We start from the raw sequence: 21,255 nt of genomic DNA on the forward strand, positions 1-21,255 counted from the left end.
TTTTTTATAGGTAGGTTCCATTGTTCTCCCTCCAGAACACCCTGGCATGTTTTAATATAACCTGTGGTTTTTCTCAGACAGCTTTGCTAGGTCTGTGTGCCGCAAAAGCAAAGTCTGTTAATTTGAGAGTATTGCAGTTGTTGCATTACCTGTTAACGTTCTGGTTTTCAACACATACAGGGCATAGTGTTGTGTGAAAAGTGCTGGTAAATAGAATAGCAACAGTACAGAAAGAGCTGGCTGCACGTGATGGGAATCTAGTCTGCGGTACAAACTGACTCTTGGTGAAAGCGTCCCTGGGCACAATAGAGACAGAATCAAGAACAGCAGTAATTTGAGCTCGAGTCTTGCTTGGGGCATTTCTCCCAAAGTGCATGTACCTAGCTATGCAAAGCCACGTTGTGTAATTGTTCCCAGGGTTTGTAAAACCTAAGGTGCTCCTGGCTGCTTTAGTGACAGGAAGAATTAGGATTACAGAATTAAGCAGGTTGGAAAAGACCTTTGAGATCAACACCATCTAATCAACTAAACCATGACACCAAGTGCCTCATCCAGTCTCTTCTTAAGCACTTCCAGTGATGGTGACTCCACCACCTCCCTGGGCAGCCCATTCCAATGGACACCTCAATTCTAAACCCCAATACATTTGAGTCTTTTGCATGTAGAGGGGTGTCAGAGGTGAATTAAGAGAAGTCATTGGTACTTGGTGCCATGGTTTAGTAGTCATGAAGTCTTGGGTGACAGGTTGGACTTGATGATCTTTGAGGTCTCTTCCAACCTTATTGATTCTATGAAAAGGATTTCATTAATGATTAAATGATGGTCAAGTGATAATTGACCGAATGAAATGGTAACTGAATGGTTATTAAGCAATAAGTAGTAATCAAACAGTGATTTTGACAATGATTTAAATAACTATTTAAACAATAATGTAGACACTGGTCAAACACTCTACTGCTTACTGCAATTCTAATAATTATGCTATAGTTAGATAGGTATATAAATGCAGTATACCTTTAGGCCTAATTTACAATATTGGTTGCCTCATTACAGATATCAAATGCCAAGTAAGGGGTCTTTCTACATCAAAGAGTAACCTTGAGAGGCATCCCTGCTCCAGGAGATCATCATTAAGCAGCTCACTGCCATATAGGAGAGCTCAGTTGGCTCATAGGGGCTACAGAAATTCATAGTTTGAAGTGACTGACTCCTAGTTAACCCCCCTTTTGGTGTATGCACAGCTGTGCAGCTGTAGCAGTTTCAGTTTGGGTCTAATCCCAGCTCAGGCTGGTACTTTTGACTTCTGAGACGTGCACAGCCCAAGTTCCTTAGTTCCTGAGAAGATGTGACATAGAATAATTCTCAGAGTTTGTACTTCAGAGCTGATTTCTGACAGGTCTGTGTGTTGGTGCTGCCTGAACTAAAGCTCTGTTCACTCTGACTGTTCATCTGTCGCAGGGACCCTGGTGGGGGGAAAGTAAAAAAAGCGGGACTACCAGTGGTAGTCAGCCTGGCATAAGAGAACTGACAGTTATGGCCTCTTGGGTTGCTCATGTCAGCATCCAAAGTTGGAGCACAGGGATGCTGCAGCACTGCACTGGAAGAATGTTTTTCTTAAACTGAAAGGTTTGCTTAGGCAGAGTATCTCATGTTCTTTAGAGCCCCCCTCCTTCACAAAAGATCATGGGATTTTCCTCACAGAGGGGTAAATAAAGACAAATGGTCTGTTATTAGGTCACCTGATGAAAGAATGTCTTCCTAGAAGGAAATGGCTTACCTGCCTGTGTGGTAGTGAAGCTCTTGGGAAGTGTGTAATGTGCTCTTGTTCAGGTAATGTGATTTCTGCCACAGGTGTATGTGCCAGGAGCTTAGCCTGGAGAGGAGGAGACTCAGGGGTGACCTTATTACTCTCTACAACTACCTGAAGGGAGGTTGTAGACAGACGGATGTTGGTCTCTTCTCCCAGGCAAGCAGTACCAGAACAAGAGGACACAGTCTCAGGCTGTGCCAGGGGAGGTTCAGGCTGGATGTTAGAAAAAAGTTCTATACAGAAAGAGTGATTGCACATTGGAATGGGCTGCCTGGGGAGGTGGTGGAGTCGCCATCACTGGAGGTTTTTAGGAGAAGACTTGACGGGGTGCTTGGTGCCGTGGGTTAGTTGTTTGGGCGGTGTTGGATTGGTTGATGGGTTGGACGCGATGATCTTGAAGGTCTCTTCCAACCTGGTTTATTCTATGTATTCTATATGTATTTTTGCAGCTCAAGTGAAAGGCAGCTGGTGAATTGTGGTTGAAGAACGAAGTATTTCAAAAGTATTTTTACTGCTAATTATAGTTCTTTCCAAAGTACAGGTGCAGCTAAGAGAAGGATTGTAAGCACAGGCAAAGCCTTGAAGCTGTCTGGAAACTAGTAATGTATGTCGTGAGACTGGGCAAAAAACACCAAGGCAGGAACAGACAGATCATCCTGAGTGTGGCATCTCCAACCTCATTTCCTCAGCTTCTTCCACCTTGCAGAACCTTTTCTACATAAAAGGGGGCTGTAGGATTCTTGACATTTTCTAAAGTGCATTTAATAGCTTTGGCACTGTGTGACCTAACTGCTGAGAGCTGTGGGTACCCTGCCCTTGGCCATCTACCAGTGCAGCTACTCCTTGTAGCACTTCTCATTCTATCTCCAGCTAAAGGGAACAACGTGCATAGAGATGCTGTTTGTAATGGTGTACTGTCTGTGGGCACTGGGCAGCCTCTCAGCTGTGAAGGCAGAAGAGAAGTAAGGGTTTATGGTCCAGAAACAGGAGAACATTAAGTAGCTAGAAAAGGCAACAGGCTTGGCTGGTCCACATGGAGTAAGAAATCATTGACTTGAAAAACCGTTTTAATTTTAAAGATACTGGGCTTTAGCTAGAAGGGGCTGACAGAATATCCCCTTCATAATTTAATGCTTATGTTAAGTGTTTGTGAAAGGGAAGCTAGAGATGAAAGACATTATTGCAGTTTCAGAGAAGGAACAATGGAGTTCCTCAGTATTCCCACGGGGTAACTACCCTGATTTTCTATATATATATATATATTTAATACTCATCAATTATTCCAAGCTTTTATGAGGTAAGGACTACTCGGAATAGAGGGGGGGGGGGAAACCCCAACAATCTGACATACGAATCTAGATACAGAAAAAGCCGTTCAGATCTGAAGAGTCTTCCCATCAACCAGCTCTTCAGTGCCCAGACTATCCATTCACCCCGCATCTCCCCCGGCTTGCTGCTTTACAGCTAAAATTCCCGCCTAAGGCTCTCCTTCCACCCACTCCCGCCGCGCCTCCGCCGCAGCCTCCGCCGCCAGCCTGCCCACAGCGCGCAGGAGCTGGCGGCGGCGGGCGGGGCAAGGCGGCACGTGACGGGAGGGCGGGCGCCATGGCGGGACAGGAGGTGGAGGCAGGCAGCCCGGCTCTCGCCGGTGCCGAGGTGCGGTCGGACAGGCTGGCGGCGGAGCCCGCTAGAGTTGTGGCCATGTCCTCCATCGTCTCTTACGAGAGCCTGGTGCACGCCGTGTCTGGCGCTGTGGTGAGCGAGCGGGTCGGGGCTCCTCGCGAGCGGTGCCGGGTTGGGGGAGGGGGCATCTCGTCGGCGGCCAGCGACGGGGCCGAGGCGGGGGTCTGGTTGACGAGTGGAGAGGAAGGGCAGGCAGGGTGGCCTGGCAGGGGGGCGCTGGGGAGGTCGCAGGCCTCCTTACGCTTTGGTCTGGGGGTCCGCGCCTGAGGGGGCGGCTTCGGAGGTGTGCGGAGGGTAGGGCGGTGCGGCCTGGCAGGGCTGGGGTAACCCGGCTGAGGTGCGACCCCTGCGCGGTCGTACCCGAGTTCTTCGTAGTCACAAGGAGAGGGGTTGGGATGAAGGCTCCCCGACACCGAGTCTCTTCTCTGGCACTCATCCCGTGTGAGCACGCCGCTCGCAAAACCCTCGTTTTGCTGGTCACTGATTTTGCATGTGGATTTTGACAACTGGTTGAACGTAATCCAGCAGTGTGCTCAGGTGGCCGAGGCGGCAAACAGCATCCTGCCTTCTACAGGGAACAGTGTGGCCAGCAGGAGCAGGGCAGCGATACTCCTCGTGTTCAGTACTGGCGAGGCTGCACCTCGAATACAGTGTGCAGGTGTGGGGCCCTCGCTACAAGAAAGACATTGAGGCTGCAGTGTGTTGAAAGAAGGGCCGCGAAGCTGCTGAAGGGTCTAGAGAACAAGTCTCATGAGGGGGTGGGTGAGGGAACTCGGGTGTTTAGCCTACAGAAAAGGAGGCTGAGGGGAGATGTTACCGCGCTATACAACCACCTGAAAGGATGTCAGTCTTTTTTCCCAAGTTAGAAGCAATAGGACGAGACTCAATTTGTTTGCAAGTTGTGCAAAGGGAGGTTTATATTGGATATTACAGAAGATTTCTTCACTGAAAGGGTTACCAAGCACTGGAGCAGGCTGCCCAGTTGATGCAGTTCTACTCTTGGGTTATTCCAGAGAGACAAGAACATCTAAATGTGTATTTTGGTAATTGCTGATCCATTCTTCTGGCAAAGCTTCCCCTTATGAGTCCTTAACTCACAATGCCTTATGTAGGATGTAAATCACTAAATGTTTTTGAATAATTAAGGCTGGTTCTAAAAGATAAAAACTACTCTAAAGTGTGTTTTGCCTTATCATATATAAATAAATGAGAGATTGTCTGTTCTTTAAAGTGTTTACATCTGCTCACTTAAGCATCAGAGGGATTTTGTTTACACTTTCAAGAAATGATCACATTATTGAAATACTTCCTGCTCTCCTTTTGCTGATTTGTATGGAGTAGGTAGTAGTTTCTAGTCCTCACTGGTAGTTTCTTGCTCTCAAGTGCAGACCACTATAATCAGACTGTGTTCTTGAACAGATTTTGTGATATAACCCAAATTTGTGAAACCAGCCATAAACTTTAAATTGGTAATGAAATGGCATCTCAGGTTCCTGGGTAGTGTTAGTAGGAATTCTTTATTGTATTGATGATGCTTCCATCTCAGCAGTGATGTCGTCATGAAGGGATAGAACACATTTTGGAGCGATTGGACTTCCGTGTGCTCGTGTCTTCCACCTACTGTCACTAATATTCATATACAGTTAAAGTTCTGAAACAAGAGTTTTTAATGATGTGACTTTTTCTTGGGATTTTTGTTTGGGGGGTTTGGTGGTTGATTTTTGGTTGGTTGGTTTGGTGTAGGTTGTTTTGGTGGTTGTGTTGGTTTTTGGGGGGATGGGGAGTTGGTGTTTGGTGTGTTTGTGTGTGTGTGTTCACACAGCCTTATGCTGGAAGCCTCAATTCATTGATTTTTCTTTTTATAGTAAAGATTTCTGTTTGCTGCTGTAATACTTAAATTTTGGCAAGACCTTTGTCATGGGTATTAACTTTTCTGATATTGCCTCACCATTTATTTAAATTATTATGAAGCACACTGATATGTGGATGTGATGCAAGAATTAACCCACAGAGCTGTGCTGAGGTAACGAGTCAGAAGAACATGTCAGATCACATGTGATAGTTTTTGTTTCTGTTCTAGTATGGCGAAAGTTCATTATCTTCTAGGCTAGCTAACTAAGCCTGGGACAAATGAATACTTCAGAGGGCAGCAAAAAAAGAAGTGATTGACTTCTGTGAATGTTAATTGAATTGCATAAATATTTCATAACTCTGCTTATAAAGTAACCTTCCTCCTACCCAAGCCATAGGAACGAGAGTTTTGTAGGAGTGTCACGCAGTAGTCAAGCTGCATTTTTTGACTCTGAATGTTGTCTGAAAACGTTTTTTATTTCCCCTTCTAATATGTATTAAAATGTTTATTATTTAGCAAATCAAACTTTAGGCTGTGCTCCTGCACATCGCTTTTTGGTAGCAGTAGCCTCAGGCCATTTGTTCTGGCCGCTTACTGCCTCTTCTTGGCTACTGCACAGCTGTTTATGTGCTGCTATGGCTGATGAGGGAACTGCTCTGACTGAAGTAACCCAGTGGAAAAAGTTACTTTTCTGACAAATTTGTTTCCTTGCCTGCATCATCGTGTAAGTGCCCCAAAAGCTAAGCCACTAAAACAGAGGAGACCGGAGCACAAATACAGCTGACCAAGACATGGGATTGCTTAAGCCAGTTTGTACCTGTCCTAGTGATTATTCAGCAACAGCACAGCTTGGCAAGCTACCAAGGTTCAGCACAGACAGGGAGGTGGTGGGAAGGCTGACTTTGAACTTCTCCCTTTCAACAGTGCAGGGCCCTACGTTTTCAGGATATGTTCCTGCAACCAATAATATGAGTTACTATGGAACTGTTGGTCTCAAGTGCAATTCATTGAGGAATCTGAGCCCATCTCAAGGGGTTTTTTTTGCTGCTGGAAAAGTCCTCTCTCATCTAGCTATGAAATCCTGTCTTCTCCATATAATGCTTCTGGCAATCTTCTCACCATGCTGTTGAGTTGTTACTTTTTTCCTGGGTTTATAAACTGAACTCTGCTTTTCTGAATTTCTTTTTGTGTTTAGAAAAAGGAGGGTAGAAGGTACCAGTTATCTTTTACTGGCAGTAATCTGTCAGATCAGCAGAATTGTGAAATAACTCTGCTGATCTGTACCTTAATACATGTTTTAAAGCAGTTCAGGCTTGTGCAGGAGTGCTTCGAAACTGTGCCAGGGAAGGTTTAGAGTGGACATTAGGAAGCATTTCCTTTACTGAGAGGGTGGTCAAACACTGGAACAAGCTTCTTACAGAGGTGGTTGATGCTGTAAAACTCTTAGTGTGTAAAAGGTGTTTGGACAATGCCCTTAATAATATGCTTTAACTTCTGTGCAGCCCTGAAGTGGTCAGGCAGTTGGACTAGATGATCATCGTAGGTCTAACTGAAATATTTGTTCTGTACCTTGTGTCTACCCATTTCTCCTGTGTGCCATTGCCCAGACTACTTCCCCATTTTCTGATTTTGAGTGCATGTGTGTGTGTTGCTGTAAAATTGATTGCATTGAGAGTAGGACTTAAGATAAATACCACTTTGGGAGGGTGGAGGTAGGATAAATGGAGTTGCAGAATGCTGGAACTTGCAGTGACCGTGCAGTCATGTGGCTGTTTTGTGTATAGCTGTGTGTGACTGTTTTGAGATTGTTTTCAGAGCTGCCATAATGCAGCTGTCATTAGGAATCTGTTTTGGCTCTTTCTGGCACTTTTTTGGTGCTGGTAGTAGCCTTCTAACTGAAATTTATTTTTTGTAGATTTCTAGTCAAATGGGTCACTAGTCCTACTGGCTGTCCAGCCTGTGCACAGCAGATACTGAGAATAAGCACACAGGAGTATATGGGAGAGCAGAACCAACCTTTTGGTTAGAGCCCTAAGCAAATGAGTTAAAAGAACCAGGTAGTTATGGCCCAGTGTTTCCTTTCTTCTGCTACTGGCTGTTATGAAAACTGGAAAAACTGAAGTCTTGTTAAGATTTCAGCCAGGAGTTGTCTTGGAGGAACACCACCTGGAAAATATTCCTCTCTTGCTGGTTGCAGAGATAGGTCCAAGCAGCCTACTTGGGAGCTGGAGTGTTTCCAGAGGCAAAGCTTGCTTAAATGTATGGCATAACCTAGCTCTAGAAAGTTCAAGTCGGACTATGCCTTGTGCTTTAAACACAATGTGTGTGTGCCTTGTGGTACCAGACCTTTCCAGCATTTGCGTGGCTGATGAGGGGACAGTGCCACAGCTTCAGCAGCCACTTAATGCATTTAATACTACCATGGAGTGTTAACAGGCTTACACCAAGCCAGGGTCTTTTTGAGTTTGAGATCTTTTCCAAGAGCTGTGCAGTATTAGTGTTGGAGTGCTAAAGAAAGATGAAGCTGAATGCTAGTGGAGAGAGAGAGGGAGCAGCTGCTTGATGAGCATTTGCAAGTACAGTATTTAACCCTGTTGTAAAGGAGAGTGGCTGCTGGCTCTTGCATGTAGAAGCTCTAGTGGTTGGATAGCACAGGGCATGAAGAAGGTGTTAGATTCACAAGGAGTTAATCTGGTGACATCTAGTCACGATTTCATGTCACTCCTGCCAGAGTGTGTCTTAGTAGGCAGATCTTCATTGCCTGCATTGAAATTTCAGTATAAACCTGGATTAAGTCCCAAGAAGTATGTACTGTCGGTTTTTAAATGAACAAAAGTCTATATGTTGGGAGGGTTTTTAAGTCAAAACAAGGTTATTGTAATACAATGTTTGCTTGTGGTGAAGTATTTTACTTTATTTTTTAAACCAGAAGTTGGGTACTGAGGCTAATGGGAGGTAGAGAAAGTGCCATATGATTGTCTCCTGGAGCCCACATTATTACTTCTCAGATTTCAAAAACTTTCTCTTTTGGGCAGAAAGCTTCTAATGGTTTTAATGTCAGCTTGATCTAATACAAGAGGTGAAAAAACTTGTAAGTATGGGACCAAACCTCCCATTCAAACAGATGTTGTTATGCATGGAGTTCATCCTCCTTTTAAACTTACTCAGTGACTGGTTTCTGGATGAGGAGTGAAGAGCTACAAAAGGGAGTACAGAGCTACCAATATGCTATATAGCCAGTTTATTTTGTTTTTCAGGGCAGTATGACTGCAATGACTGTATTTTTTCCTTTGGATACAGCTAGACTTAGACTTCAGGGTAAGTGTCAAACTCTAGTTTCTTTATATGGTGGTGTTTTTGTTCATCTTGGCTTGGGCACTTGTAAGGGTGGTTGCAGGGGGACCTAGGAATGGGATGAACGGGAATCTTATCTATGTAATACACTATTTGATCACTCATACCATTTTTCTAGCTGAGGGGTAATTGTCCCTTTCAAAAGTATTGGGCAACCTTCTAATTGGCTGAAAAGGCTGTGTGATCTATTGCCAGGCATGGCTTTTAAATTGTTATCTAAGACCAAAAAGAAGGATGTGAGATTACCCAGGGCTGCACGTGTGTTGTTTGCTTTTGGCTGCTGCTAACACTCCAAAACGCAGGGGCAGCATCATGGAAAACAAATCGAGAATCATTCCTGAGAATGGTTTAAAGGGAAAAATGAGGGTTAAAAACAGGAGTAGGAACATCAAGTGTTTACAAAAAAAACATCTGGGTATGACCTTTTTTGTTCTAATGCTCTGTCTTCTAATCAAAAGTCACGGAATCACCAAACATTTTGGTGCTGTCACTAAAGTGCTGTTGAGAACTAGCAGGAGATCATCAACCAAATCATTAGAAATATGTGGTTGAGAAATGAGCACCATATCACTATTGAGCAGCTTTCAATGCAGGAAGAGACAGTGTTTTGTTAAGGCTTAGCTGTCTGCAGATTAAGAGATTGCTCTGCTAGTGGTGCTAGTCTGGCATGCAAGGAACAACTTCGTGAGCAGCTAGGCAGGGCAAATTCTAGTCTGTTACCTGAGGGGAGCTTGCCTTCAGTTTATGTCACAACAGTTAGAATTGGTAACCACAGATGCTGTGGTGCACAACAGAGCCAGCTAGCCTGGGGAAGAATTAAAGAAAAAAACTAAAGGAGAAGTAGCCTTACCTAGCAAATTAAAATAAGGACATGCTTTCTGGAATTGCTGCAGAAAGGGGGAATGTCTGTCCTTTATTAGAAAGAAGAAATGTGCTCCTCTGGGGTATGTTCAGAATAGGAAGGATTAGGACTTCAGAATGTGTGCTAAAAATAATTTAAACGTTTGATTCTTCTGTTTTCCAGTTGATGAGAAACGGAAGTCTAAGACAACACCAGCAGTTCTACTGGAAATAATCAAAGAAGAGGGCCTGTGAGTAGATACTCATTTTCTGCCTGTCTTCATGTAGACAAGCTCTGAAACTAATTTGAATTTGCTTTTAAAGTAGAATAATTAGCCCCTATTTGAGTGGACAGTGTTTTTTATTCTGAATTAAAATGTCTCCATGTCAGTTTGATAGGACTTGCATAATCTGGTATCCTTGACTTCAACTAATTTGGATTAACTTTCTTGAGCACTTTATGCAATTGATCTGTTCAGTGATGTAACTGTGCCTCCATGAGTGAGGTAGCTGTGCCTCCTTGGAAATGCAGGTTTGTACACAACTGTCCCTTCAGGTACCTGATAAACCAGCTTCATCTGCCTGGATTCTTGGGTGTGTCTGTTTCTCACAACAAGGATGAAACTCCTGGGGTGGCTGAGCCACTTTCAGCAGGAGAATTGAGATTGTGTCCCAGTTACAAGGTTTTTTTTTTCTCCTGAGCATGTGAAAGTAAATAACAAGTGGCTCTATGCTGGTGAGATTCAAGATCTAGGAACTTTCAGCAATGCTGTGCTTTAGTATTTGTCACATAGCCTGGGCTGAGCTGATTGGGAAAAACAGCGGTTTGTGTGTCCTTGTTACAAGTATTTTCCCAAGTAAATCCCTGGAACTGAAGTACAGCAGAGGTTTCAGGATGCACAAGTTGAGAAAAGTTTAACTTGGCCAGTAATGGTTTACCACCTTTTAACTTGAGCAGTTGGCAGTTGTGTGCTCGAGTACTTCTCAGAGATCTGCTTTGTTCACATTCCTGCATTACTTTTGCCACATGAGGGTGGCAAGTAAGCTTCAATTATTGAAAGGGGAAAAAAAAAAAAAGGTTAAAAAGGAAAGAACCAAGAAGTCAACTGAAGTGGAGAGATTGCAAAAGTGCTCATCCTCCCTTTCCTGTAAAACAAAACAAATTCTGGCAAATGGGGAGCATTGTTTCTTCCAAAAGTACTGGGAAGGCCTGACTAAGCAATGAGAGATGTTCAGAATAACCAAAGAAAGCCACAAATGACAACAAATCTGAAATGTGATGCAAGATCATAAACATCTTGTTTGCATTATCTTGTAGAGTCTTGTCTCACATAACACGTGTGTGACATTGCTTTTCTCATATGGATAACGCACATGGACTTTCTGTGTTTATCAAACAGCTTTACTTTCTTCCCTGTGCTTTTGTCCTTTTCTAGGACTGACATCTAAAATCAACCAGATCACATAAATACCTTGCTGATCCTTCCTGTGACTTTTTCCTCTCTGTCAGGTTGGCACCATATCGAGGATGGTTCCCTGTTATCTCCAGCCTTTGCTGCTCCAATTTTGTTTATTTTTATACATTTAATAGTCTTAAAGCCCTCTGGGTCAAAGGTCAGAGTTCCACAACTGGGAAGGACTTGGTTCTTGGGGTTGTTGCAGGTAATTCTGAAAAATCTCCATTTCATTCAAAATGTGTTTTTAAGTGTATTATAGCTTTTTTTTTCCCCCCTTTATGAACTCTACTGGAGGTCACTTTGAGTGCTTACACCTCCTGCTGTGTGCACTGCTTCATTGTAGAGTTCCAACTGCTCTTCTGTGCCTTCCCTGCCTCATAAGTAGATACATAAATTATTGCTGTTGTGAATTCTGGCACAAAGCACAGCACTGTTGTCATCTAGTATTTTATTTGTGTTTGAGATGTTGTTTACCATGGTCTCTAAACATCATTATTTAGATGCTGAAGACAAGTGGCAGGGGGAGATGATAATTTTATTTTTCCAGAGGAATGAAATAGATCTATTTCTTATCTGTCAGTTCTGAGATATTTTCAACTGCAATAATTTAAGAGTTTTTAATGTGAGTGACAGTTTTCAGGCTTCTTTTTGGGTTGTCACCTTAAGGTGACAGTAAATCCCTACTTAAATACAGGTGCAATGGGACTATGAGTTATTCATCCCTTCCTCCTACTTGGATGCTGCAGTGGTTTCTTTGAAGGGACAATGACATTAGTGGCTTTTCTAGCAAATCCACTGTGAAAAATTGCTACTCTGTGCCTGCTAGAAAATTCTGCAGGAACAATTGCTCATGCAAGGGTACTGAGACAAGCTGGTTTTAAAAAAAATCTTGCAAAAAAGGCCTGGGTTATGGGCTGGTTTTGTTTGGGGTTGGTGGTGGGTTTGGTTTTCTTTTCCTGTTGTTGCTTGGTTATTTGTTTTGGGATTGGTTGGGTTTTTGTTTTGGTGGGGTGGTGGGTAGAGGAAGGCTCTTGTTTCTTGTAGGCGTAATGAATGGTTGAATACTTGAGGGAAGTAAGGAAGGAAATTAAGTTGGCTTTTCTGGCTTTCAAGCTTTTCTGTTGGGGTTTATAACTGCAATCATGTCATCTCTGGCCACTTCTGAGCCTTACTTGAAATTTTTGCAGAATCCTGTGTTTCCCCCCTTAAGTGTACTTATGCTGTGTCATTTCAGGAGTGTTTGAATTGGGGTAAAAGGGTGCAATAAAATGTTTAAAACCTTCTTGTGGGTCTTGCTGATTTTCTTTGTGCTGTATTATGCCTTAGGTGTAGTGAATGTACTCTTGACTACTCCTCTTTGGGTAGTGAACACACGTCTGAAGCTGCAGGGAGCAAAGTTTAGAAATGAAGACATTGTACCAACCAATTACAAAGGCATAATAGGTAAGCACCTGTTCTTGTCTTCAACCAAAGAGAATTTCATCACATGAAATACACCAAGGCCTCTCAAGTTCAAAGACCTTGATTTATGTAATAGATTTCCCTCTGGAATCTCTGTACTTCCCCCTGCCTTTGCAGTCACTGAGTTTTACAGGGAGCTGCACTTCGCCAGTTCTGATGGTAATGAAGAGTTTGTAGTATACACACCTGTAACTGAAATACCTTTTGCCTGGGCACGCATCTTCTAACAAAAGTTACATGCTCACTTTTGGAGCAGAGTAGCTTCTGGTAGCTGGGACAGACAATCTGCAAGTTAAACTTCACTTGCCTCAATCTCTTAATCACCTGCAAGTTCAGGCTATCTTAGTTGAAAATTAAAATAAAGATTGATGATTTGAAGAATGTTTAGAAGACCTTGATGTTGATGCTGAGCTTGTACTAAAACCAGTGTAGTTTCCAAAAAGAGCTTGTACTAAAAAGAGCAGATGATAAGTTTTGTTTATGGTAATGTGAGCAAGAACCAACTTGGTCACTATTTTTTCCATTACCACCCAGATTAGAATGGAAGCTTTAAAAAGTCCCATAAAAGACTACAGTGGATTTTTATGCACTTCGAATTTTAGGCTTTAAGTGTAGCTTGTCCTCTTCTGCAGTTAGAATTTGGTACTCAGTGGGTTTTTTGCTATTTTTATAAAGATTTTTGTACACCTTTTTCCTCAGATGCCTTTCATCAGATAATAAGAGATGAAGGAGTCTTAGCTTTATGGAATGGTACTTTCCCCTCCTTGCTACTGGTCTTCAACCCTGCCATACAGTTCATGTTCTATGAAGGCTTCAAACGCAAGCTTTTGAAAAAGCAGCAGCAAGTGAGTATGTTTTGAGGCCAGGTAATGGGACATGCTCCTTTATAAGAAGTTCTTTGACATGTGTTACTTGAGCAAATTCTGGAGTGTAGGTTTGGGTTTGATTCTTGTATTTTTTGAGTTTCTTTTGAGTTAATGTAGCTTCTAAAAATTGCATCATTGTGAAGTGAGACGTGAATCTTTCACATCCCTAGGGAATGTATTCTAAGGATGAATTCCTCTTCCAGTAAAAATAAAAGTGCACTTCTTATCCACATTTGTTTAGATTTGTTCACAGGTCTTGATTTAAAGTAGAGAGTTCAATTCTGATATATCTGGGGTTTTTAAAAATTTTAAATATAACTATGGATGTACAGGCTGTTCAGAAGTCACCTCTTTAACCCTTTCTCCAGTAAATCAAGCACATAGAGCCTCTGAACTATCACAGATTTGTTCTGGGCTCTGTCATTTGAGCAGTGCTTTTCCTGAAGCCCTCAATTTTCCAATATTCTTTTTCCAAGGATGACCACTAGAACTGAACATGGCATTGCAACCACACCTCCCTGATTCTTTAAACTGAGGTAGAATCACTTTTCTGTCCCTGATTTGCAGTCCCTTTTTTCTTGATTCTTTTTCCTTATAGCAGCTCACCTGAACTCATGTTCCTTTTACGTTCTAGCAAACTGAACAGCATTTGGTTATAATTTATGATATTGTCATAACATATGTATGAGCTGCAGTGCTTTGCTATTCATTTGTGACTTCAGAATGCATTTGGCTGTGTTAAATTGCTGGATCATATCAATATGTTAAAGCCATTTTGGTTCTTCTCAAGACACAGTGAAATTATTTTCACATGAGATCATGCCTCATGGTAAAAACCCAAGCCTCATTTATCTGTAGTCAAGACTACAGCTGTAGCACTCTGTACCTAATGGCTCTGTCCAGCTACAATGGACAATACATTTTTTTTGAGCAACAAACTGAGCTTCCCTCTGTGTTGTTGTTTGTCTGTTGGCCAATTGCTATGTTTATTTCTTGTGTTTCTTTTTGGTTACTTAGTTCTGCCTTAAATTAGGGCATGTTTTGTCTCTGATCAGTGGAGAGGAAGCATCCTTTTTTTTTCCCCCCCTAGCAATGTTAATTTTTATTTTGGACAATATTTTTCCTCCTATTTTATCTTTTCCTGATTAAGTATATCAGATTCTTTTCAAAGCTGTGCCTCTGTGTGTGTATTTTTGATTGAAATCAACATAACTTATAAATTTGGGGCATGGTTTGATAGGGGCACCTGCTTATTTTCAGTGATAATTCACAATGTTAGACTGAGATGCAATGTAATTAGCTTAGGTGTATTTGGTGCATCATGGAATGTTGTGGGCTTTGGAGATGAGGATGGGCTTTCAGCAGGTGTTCTTAAGGGATAAGGCTTTTTGCCTATGTCATCAAGACTAAGATTCTGCCTGACAGCATAGTGATTATGTATCAGGGCTACAGAGTGATGTTCAAAGAGTCTTTTAAATGTCACTTTTTCCACAAGTGATGTGTAACTTATTAGCTCACATGTTGCAAAAAGCTGAAATGCTTATTGATTGGTGGTATGTTGAAATGCTACTCCCCTATCTGTTGTCTACTCTTGGTGCTTTAAACTGATCTAGTCATATAGCTCCACCACCGCTTTGTTTGAGTAACCTAGTTATAGTGAGGAATTCAAAAGCTTATGAGCAGGTAGAAGTTACAAATAAACTTTAGTTGGTTGAACTATAGCTAAGTCTTTAAAGTGAGAAGACTTGATGAGATCTTTATGCCAAGGCTATTTAAATAACCTGGTAGCAGGTACCAGAACCCTCGAACGCATATGGGTAACTGAGTGGTTTGGTTCTCTGTGGAAGTAATATGTTCTTTATCTGTTGAACAGCTCACATCTTTGGATGCTTTTGTCATTGGTGCAATAGCCAAAGCAGTTGCCACCACGCTCACTTATCCTCTGCAGACAGTACAGTCAATTCTGCGGGTAAGTAATAATTCCATTTCAGGGCAGCTGCCTCTGACTTGTTCTCTATAATGCGAGCCTTGTGTGTATGGCTTTCCTTTTTATCTATGGCTTTCCTTTTTTGTTAATGAACCCCTCACTTTGGGAGCTCCTTTTGCATGATGCAAGTCACTGAAAACAATGCCTCTCTTTGATCCTGTACTGGCAGATTCTGATAGAACTTTGAATTCCTGATGCACATTTGTTGCAGATGGCTGCTAGGATTTGCAACATAATGCATTGGTCCAGTGTCTCACAGAAGCTAATGCTCCATGCTGCTGCTATGCATTACAAAAATGTACATTTAGTTCTTTGAATATATATTTTGTGTCAAGTGGGCAGTTAAAATTAAATCCTCTAAAGCTAGTTTGTTTCTAAATGATCTGGGGTAATCCAAAAAAGTTCTCTTCTTAGGTTTTGTTTTATTTGTGTGGTGGCCTGCCCTTGTGAGTAGCCAGGATGTGAATCATCAGGGGAAGCTGAGCTCCCTCATAAATAATATCTTTAACCACTTGCCTGGCCTTGTGCACTAATTGTAATGGTAATGGAAACACTGGAATTTATTCTCACTTGTAATCTGTATGTATGCTGGATAATGCTGCTGCCCTCAGCATGTACCAATATTGTTGTAATATTGAAACAAGATAAAAGTTGGTGAGTGGAGAAGAGACCTGGCCATACATGAACAAGCATTCTGTGCCTTTAAATCTATTTTTGTAAGTTGCTTCTTGATGACTTTTGTACCAGTTAAATATTAATGAATGTTTCCCCATAAAATTTAGGGATGTGTTCCAAAGTGAGGAGAAGCCTTAACTTGCTTGCATGGTAAAACCATTATCATGTTCTGAGATGTGTATAAATTTGCTGAATTAGTAGAATTATTGAATATGATCCTTCCATGCTAAAGATACCTCTTTGCAGACTTGTCTAATTGGAGAGTTTTCTTGTTAATTGTTCATCTGGTTTTCATGCAAGTGGTCTTCATGCAAGTTTTCATCTGGTTCATGCAAGTTTTCATCTGGCTTTCATCAAGTGGCTTTCATGCAAGTTTTGTGATTAATTTAGTTTTTCTTCTCTCTAATTGGAGTGGACTAAATGTGTTTTGATTTTTTGGATAGTTTAGATGCTCTATTTCAAACCAACAGGACTTGAATATATTTACTGTGTGTTTGCTGCTACCCCGAAAAGACACTAGGTAAAACTTTTCTGTCTGCAAAGCTTTCTGCCTTACCACCCTAATGGTGCCCAGAATGGCACCTGCACTGTTGATGTGTCAGCCACACTGTAGTTTTGTCAGCAGTCACCTCTTCTGAAGTTTGATGATAGCTGAGCTATTACCTTCATTTGGTGTCTTTGCTTTTAACAGCCTGGACACATCTCAGAAGTTAACCTAGTAACAGAGACTTCTACTGAAGTACAGATACAGAAGAACATGTGAGCAAATATAGCTTCATTTGGATGAGTTGCAGCATCAGTGTGTTTTAAATCTGTGCTGCTTTCTCTGCTGGTGTGAAGCAGGACTGGAAGAAAGTTGGAGTGGTCCAGTTTAGCTTTACATTAGAATACATAGAATACATAGAATAAACCAGGTTGGAAGAGACCTTCAAGATCATCGCGTCCAACCCATCAACCAAGCCAGCACCACCTAAACAACTAACCCACAGCACCAAGCACCCCATTAAGTCTTCTCCTGAAAACCTCCAGTGATGGCTACATTGCATGACAGGGCAGTTTTCATAGGGCTGTATCAATGTTACAGCTTCAACTCTTGTTCTTCTCTGTGCTTGCTGTAGAAATGGTTACTAGGCTTTTCATGTTCTGTCTGTCTCCTTTTGGCATTGTGAAAATTCTGTCTCTTGGTGACATTCATTCTTCAAAACCAGGGCAGTTCTGTTAAGTTGTGCTGCCAGCTTGATTTGCAAACCAGCTGCTGCATATTGCTCACCTCTGCTGAAGTCAGCTCGTTCACTGCTCACTTGCCTGAGCAGTGATGAGCTTCCTTTCTGCTGGACCACAGCTAGCCAGCAGTGTCATGGTGGAAGGATTTTTCTCCCAGCAGGCCACTGTGAAATGGGGGCCTATATGCTACTTGTCAATACCAGTCCATCCTCTCCCTGTGATAATATGGAATACAAGGACCTTGTCTGTAGTTCTGCAGTCACTATGAGTGATTTCTTTCCCTTTCCTCTGTGAAAGAAGTAATAGCCAGAAACCCTGAACACTTCTGTCCAGAACAGCAGAAGCATGCATCTGTGATGCTTGTGCTGTCCAGTTCAGACTTACACTACTTGGCAATTTGCTTTCTAATCTAAAGCTGCCATTGTTAGATTTGATGAAATCTTTGTTATTCACACGAAGTGACTTAAAGAGTTATGGCTAGAGGTTTAGTATTTTCATAAACAAAATGCTGCAAGAAGTATATTTTGTATAGCTGTGGGCTTTTTGAAACCATTGCAGCAGATTTACAAGCTAGTAGAAACTTGACATCATTCATAAAAACTTGCACATCATCATCATGTTCTGTATAACATATAGGTATAACTACAGGACTCCTCAACCTGAAAACATCAGAAACTTATTGTTTGAAAATTAGTGGGGTTCTCTGTAATGATGTCTCTACACCTTTTGCTTTCACCATTTTGACAAGGCACTCTTCTGCTTCCTGATAATGAACAGTTATTCTGTGTAATGGATAGTGGGAAGCAGCTTCCAGCTTTGTCATTTGGTATGTCTATCTCCTTTTCAGTCATTAAAAATAGATGGCACTGGTGTTACTCATTATGCAGTGAAATTGTTCTTTAGCCTATGTGTCAGTAAACAGTAGGTAAATTAAATTTGCCTCTGGAGAGAAAGCAGTACTGTTAATGTTCTCACTGATCCTGGGTGAAAACTTCTCTTCAAAAGCCTCTTTTCTCTAGTGTAGAGAATGCTAGTTCCTTTGGGAAATCTTCTGCAGCAATCAGTGAAGTATTGATGTCCCAGGAGAAATCAGCTTCCCCTGCACAAACCTTTGTTTGCAGTACAAAAATAGCATGATGGTGGAAAAAGAGGAGGAGGAAGCACCGAATCCTGGTGTAGTTTGGAAAACTATGAGTAATCTGGGCAGTGACAACTGGCATTGTAATTTGAAACCTCATTAGCAATGTTTTGGGGCATGTCAGAGTTTCTGGCAATAACCTTTAACATTGATTTATCAATATCAAATGAGTTAGTTGCTGATGAGAAGATAATGGATCGTGAGCATGTATTTGCCTAATAGAGATTTCCAGTAGTATTCTGTTGCTGCTGTTTCCATCTGGGTTCTTAAGACATAGCAAAGGATCCTGTGTCATCCCTGTGATTTCTTACAATTTCTGAATTCCCTACATTTGCTTGTGCACTCTGCCCACTGCTGATGCTGATTTCTTATGCCTAAGAAACAACAGTTGCCTAAGTTTTGGAAGAAACTCATCCACAAGCAGTTGCTCAAGTTCACCTCTCTTAGCAAATAAGCATAATAGAGGCTTCAAAAGCTATTTGGCTATGTTGTTATAAATACAAGTGTGGCAACCCTTGTTTATTAATAATTCATGTTTGCAGGTTGCTGAAGGTACTGTTGATGTGTTGTTGCTGAAATTTCTGGTTGAACTCCCAAGACATAAAATTACAGCAGCAGCTATCATACCTACTGAAAAAACAGTTTGGGGATAAGAAAACACAGTGTGTAAAAGAGAAGTAGTATTTAGGCCACAAGTTTGGATTGTTCCATAGCAGTTAACCTGTAAATGTTTTCCTCCAAGACCGTTGTTGGGCAGATAAGTTCAGGGTTCAACTATGCACTCTCAGTGTAGTTACACTTTTCAGACATAGGAGGCTTTGAATCTTTGGTAAATGAGAGTTGATCAGGTCAGAAAGAATAGAATACATTTAACCAGGTTGGAAAAGACCTTCAAGATCAACACATCCAACCTATCACCCAGCACCATCTAATCAACCAAACCATGGCACCAAGTGCCTCATCCAGTCTCCTCTTAAATACTTCCAGTGATGGTGACTCTACCACCTCCCTGGGCAGCACATCCCAATGGCAAATCACTCTTTCTGTGAAGAACTTGTTCCTAACATCCACCCTAAACCTCCCCTGGTGCAGCTTGAGACTGTGTCCTCTTGTTCTGTTGGTGGTTGTCTTGCTGTGAATGTCATATCCCTACTAAGAATCAGCAAATGCTTTAGAGATCATGAAAACTGTTTCCTCCAGAGCAACTGGAAGAGGGCAAATATGGCCACGTGTAAAACTTTCTTAGAATCCAGAACAAACAACTGCAGTATATCCCAGACCATTTTAATGTCTACTGTGTGAAGGTCCATAGTGTCAGCTTTGGCCTCAGTTCTTCACCAATGGCTCGTGTAACCTGGAAGATGTTTTGACATGTGTTGGCTTCTCTGCCTGGCACCATGGGGAAACAGCACAATGAAACACTCTTCCTCTATTTCAGTTTGGGCGCCACAGGTTGAACCCAGAGAACCGAACACTAGGCAGCCTGAGAAATATTCTCTACCTTCTTCAACAGAGAGTGAGGTGAGCTTTCCAGGTGTTTTTTCCTAATGTGACAGAAGACTGGATTCTTGCTAATATGTTGAAAATATTGCTGGATCTGACTTGGGGGCTTTTCCCTCCCTGAAAGTTGCCATTTGGGTCCATTTGGCTTTCCTTATATGTTGCAGAGTAAGTTCACGGAACTAAATTCTCCTAAATACCTGTACAGTAAGCAGTATCAAGGATATCTGTGGGTACAGATTACTTCACCTCTCATCTTTAAAAGAAGCAAGTTTCTTGCACAGAAGACTTAACTTTCTGCAGAATTTTCTCTTCAGAATATGATTATTGAGCAGCTGTCACTCAGGCCAAGAATGAGTTTAAGATTCTTACAGTTGTCATTAACCTGTGATGTTGGTTTTTCTGTGTATTGTACTGATTTACAGAAGGTGGTTCATTCTTGCTTCCATGTTTGTTTCTTTCCTCCTTAGGCGTTTTGGATTAATGGGACTCTACAAAGGCCTTGAAGCAAAGCTTCTGCAGACAGTCCTTACTGCTGCTCTTATGTTTCTAGTGTACGAGAAACTGACTGCTGCCACCTTCACAGTCATGGGATTAAAGCATTCACGCAGACAATGAACAAGGAACCGATGCCAAAGATTATGGGGTCTAGAAAGCACATTTCCTTTTCTGAGACCAGGCTGGGTAACAAAGGGTCCTCGCTGTCTCTGTTTCTCTTTCCGGTTAGTCACTTCCATGTCCAGTATTTGGAGGAATTTGGAACATACTTTTTAGGACCTGTTGCCATGAATTCAGGGATAGCCCATTCCCTGCTCTTCTGTGGACTTGCTCTGTTACAAAACAAAGCAGAGACCTTATTTAAGCACTTGACATGAAATTTTGAGTACTATATGATTTGTTTGACATTCTTGGAATGAATTAATATCTCACCATACTTTCCTCAAGTCATCATCAGCTATTCTTCTGTCTTTACCTTCTGCCAGCAGCTGGTGGGGCTGCTTTCATGTTATTTTCCTTGATCTGTGTTTACATTGCTTCATATTTGATTCATTAAACTAATTAATAATGAGCAAGATTTTGGACATAGTTTTCTTTTAACTGCAGGATATTGCCCCAAATACCTGTGGTGAGGTTTCTGAACTGTTAGAATATACATTACCAGTGAGCAGACACACTGCCTTCTTGGATCCATCTATTCTGAATCTTGGCAATTTTGAATGCATGTACTGGCTAGATAGGAGGAACAAAACCTCTTGCTTTGCCAAGCTGAGTACTTCAGGCTGCTTCAAGAAAATGGGCTTGTTAACACAGACATGCATGAAGTTCTGCAACCCTGTCCCTTGTAAGAATATGTGAATTCATGTCAGGCAGGGAGCTCAACCCTATGCTGCAGAAGTGGCATGCCCTC

The 21,255-nt window shown here is 41.9% G+C and overlaps 1 protein-coding gene across 1 annotated transcript; it reads left to right on the top strand.

Moving 5' to 3' along the window:
• The first annotated feature begins 3,403 nt into the window (after positions 1 to 3,403).
• SLC25A17 (solute carrier family 25 member 17) lies at positions 3,404 to 20,911 on the top strand. The gene is made up of 9 exons (XM_009902468.2): positions 3,404 to 3,565; positions 8,603 to 8,663; positions 9,724 to 9,790; positions 11,050 to 11,201; positions 12,323 to 12,439; positions 13,157 to 13,302; positions 15,197 to 15,292; positions 19,786 to 19,868; positions 20,318 to 20,911. Exons 1-9 carry the CDS (start codon positions 3,416 to 3,418, stop codon positions 20,463 to 20,465), a joined length of 1,020 nt encoding a protein of 339 aa, XP_009900770.2. The 5' UTR covers positions 3,404 to 3,415; the 3' UTR covers positions 20,466 to 20,911.
• Positions 20,912 to 21,255: the final 344 nt, after the last annotated feature.

The sequence above is a fragment of the Dryobates pubescens genome, chromosome 15 (genome assembly GCF_014839835.1).
Source record: "Dryobates pubescens isolate bDryPub1 chromosome 15, bDryPub1.pri, whole genome shotgun sequence".
Lineage (NCBI taxonomy): Eukaryota > Metazoa > Chordata > Aves > Piciformes > Picidae > Dryobates > Dryobates pubescens.

Excerpts from the sequence above, each read along its gene's own strand:
- SLC25A17 (XM_009902468.2), top strand. The coding sequence starts at position 3,416 with ATGGCGGGACAGGAGGTGGAGGCAGGCAGCCCGGCTCTCGCCGGTGCC. Across the intron at positions 9,791-11,049 it reads ATAATCAAAGAAGAGGGCCT|GTTGGCACCATATCGAGGAT; the intron begins GTGAGTAGATAC and ends CCTCTCTGTCAG. Across the intron at positions 11,202-12,322 it reads GGTTCTTGGGGTTGTTGCAG|GTGTAGTGAATGTACTCTTG; the intron begins GTAATTCTGAAA and ends ATTATGCCTTAG.